We start from the raw sequence: 2,382 nt of genomic DNA, 5'->3' as shown, positions 1-2,382 counted from the left end.
AACGCCGCCCGCGACAACAAGAAGACCAGGATCATCCCCCGTCACCTGCAGCTGGCCGTCCGCAACGACGAGGAGCTCAACAAGCTGCTGGGCGGAGTCACCATCGCTCAGGGCGGCGTGCTGCCCAACATCCAGGCGGTCCTGCTGCCCAAGAAGACCGAGAAGCCCGCCAAGAAGTAAACAACAAACACAAACACACAACACAACACAGATCTCAAACTGAAGACACACTTCCTGCTCTGACTTGAGTTTCATGATTAAATGGTTTATCCATCAGGTCCATTTTACAGTTTACTCAATTTAGCGAGGCTTGATCAACCATCAGTTTACGCGTGTCTGCAGCTCCTAAGTGTGAGTCCTTAAACTGAATCTAATGAACAAAATGTACAACATCGTCCTTATTCACTAGTACTTGGTCCATTAAAGTTGTAGATACCACACAGTTTATTATACACACTACCTTGACATGTACAATAGTGACAATTTCCCATACATGATCATTAGAGGAAGGAGCTCCTGAGTGTACTACATGTTGTCTGAGGCAGCTTTTTATTAAAGCTGCCAGAGGCTTCCTCACATGTGCCCAACCAGTAGTGTATATTTCAGTCAGCAACATTGAAGCAATGCACTGTTGCTAATGCTCAAGAAAAGTAGAAACATGAAAGTCACATTTCCCCATATTGAAAGTAGTCAGATGTGAAGATCAGGACCCGGATTAGCAAGAATCAAGTTTATTAAATGATTGTTGACATTGAAATAAGCCATCAAAATACATGAAGAGGATCAGAGGAAGGAGCTCGTGTGATGTGAGCATCAGTGTTTGAATATATAGTGGTTTTCATGAAGAGGATCAGAGGAAGGAGCTCTTGAGCTTTAGTGAGGTGGCTCTTAAAAGAGCCGTTGTGGTGTAAAGAGGTGTGGGGGGAGTTTAAGCCCTCTCTCCGCGGATGCGTCGGGCCAGCTGGATGTCTTTGGGCATGATGGTGACCCTCTTGGCGTGGATGGCGCACAGGTTGGTGTCCTCGAAGAGGCCGACCAGGTAAGCCTCGCTGGCCTCCTGCAGAGCCATGACGGCGGAGCTCTGGAAGCGCAGGTCGGTCTTGAAGTCCTGAGCGATCTCCCTCACCAGGCGCTGGAAGGGCAGCTTGCGGATCAGCAGCTCGGTGGACTTCTGGTAGCGGCGGATCTCTCGGAGAGCCACGGTACCGGGCCTGTAGCGGTGGGGCTTCTTCACTCCGCCGGTGGCCGGGGCGCTCTTACGGGCAGCCTTGGTGGCCAGCTGCTTCCTGGGAGCTTTTCCTCCGGTGGATTTACGCGCGGTCTGCTTGGTTCTGGCCATTTTAGTCTCTCTAACTTGTCCGTGTTCACAGATAAACAAGAATCCCGACAGGCTGCGAGCAGCGGCTTTATAAAGGAAGAGCGGGCGCGACGACGGCGCTGATTGGTCCAGGCCGAGAGGAGCTGCTATTGGCCAAAAGAAAATTTCAAACTGACCAATCATCCACAGCAGCTGGCCAAGACAGAAAGAATGATTTTAGATTGAAAACATGTTAGAAATATTACATCTTCAAAAGTTTTGGAGACTAAAGTTACATTAACAAAGTTTTTCCACATTTCAAGATGAGATAAGATACAGAAGTAAATAAGTAAAAAAAAAAAAATTGATCTGAAGTTGATAAAACATAATAATTATGGAAATAAAAATAGAATATGAAGTTAATGCTAATACATACATATAAAATATTATTTCCCAACAGAGTCTAAATATTAGACCCAACAGAGAGAAAAACTCACGCCATAAAAACAAATAAATATAAATACAACAAAACACAAGACTACAAACAAACAAAAGATCAATCCCAGAACAAATATAACACTTCCAAAATGATCAAAAAGTATATGTTAAGAGCAAATTTTCCTTCAGATTTATTTTGAAAACAGAGACAGAATGCACCAATTTAAGGTTTTCCTCGAGCTTGTTCCAAATCTGCGGACCTCTACAGACTACACTCAGGCTCGTACATTTCAAATGTCTGATTTTACCAGTAATTAACTCTTTTTCCCTTGTGTGATATGTATGCTGGGGTTGACTGATTGGGACAAGTTCACACAATCGGTCATTTAGCATATGAACAACCTGAAATATCATACAAGAATTATGAAATAATTGTATTCGGTAAGTCTTAATAGACCCAGGCGATGAAACAATAGACGCGAGGGGGTATTTGGCTCAGACCACGTCATTACCCGTATAATTTTTTTCTGTAAAGACTGTATTTTATTCCAGGTAGCTAGTAAAAGTGTTACACCATATGACATTGCAATAATTTAAATGGGACTCAAACAATGTTTTATATAAGATAACAAGTGCTGACTGCGGGA

General features: G+C 43.7%; 1 protein-coding gene across 1 annotated transcript; it reads right to left on the bottom strand.

The window, feature by feature from the left end:
* Nucleotides 1–715: 715 nt before the first annotated feature.
* On the bottom strand, nucleotides 716–1,374 carry LOC123964440 (histone H3). The gene has a single exon (XM_046041423.1). It carries the CDS (start codon nucleotides 1,337–1,339, stop codon nucleotides 929–931), a length of 411 nt encoding a protein of 136 aa, XP_045897379.1. The 5' UTR covers nucleotides 1,340–1,374; the 3' UTR covers nucleotides 716–928.
* Nucleotides 1,375–2,382: the final 1,008 nt, after the last annotated feature.

Source organism: Micropterus dolomieu, unplaced genomic scaffold, assembly GCF_021292245.1.
Source record: "Micropterus dolomieu isolate WLL.071019.BEF.003 ecotype Adirondacks unplaced genomic scaffold, ASM2129224v1 contig_2470, whole genome shotgun sequence".
In the NCBI taxonomy this organism is placed as follows: Eukaryota; Metazoa; Chordata; class Actinopteri; order Centrarchiformes; family Centrarchidae; genus Micropterus; species Micropterus dolomieu.
This window is presented reverse-complemented; position numbering and strand designations above follow the sequence as displayed.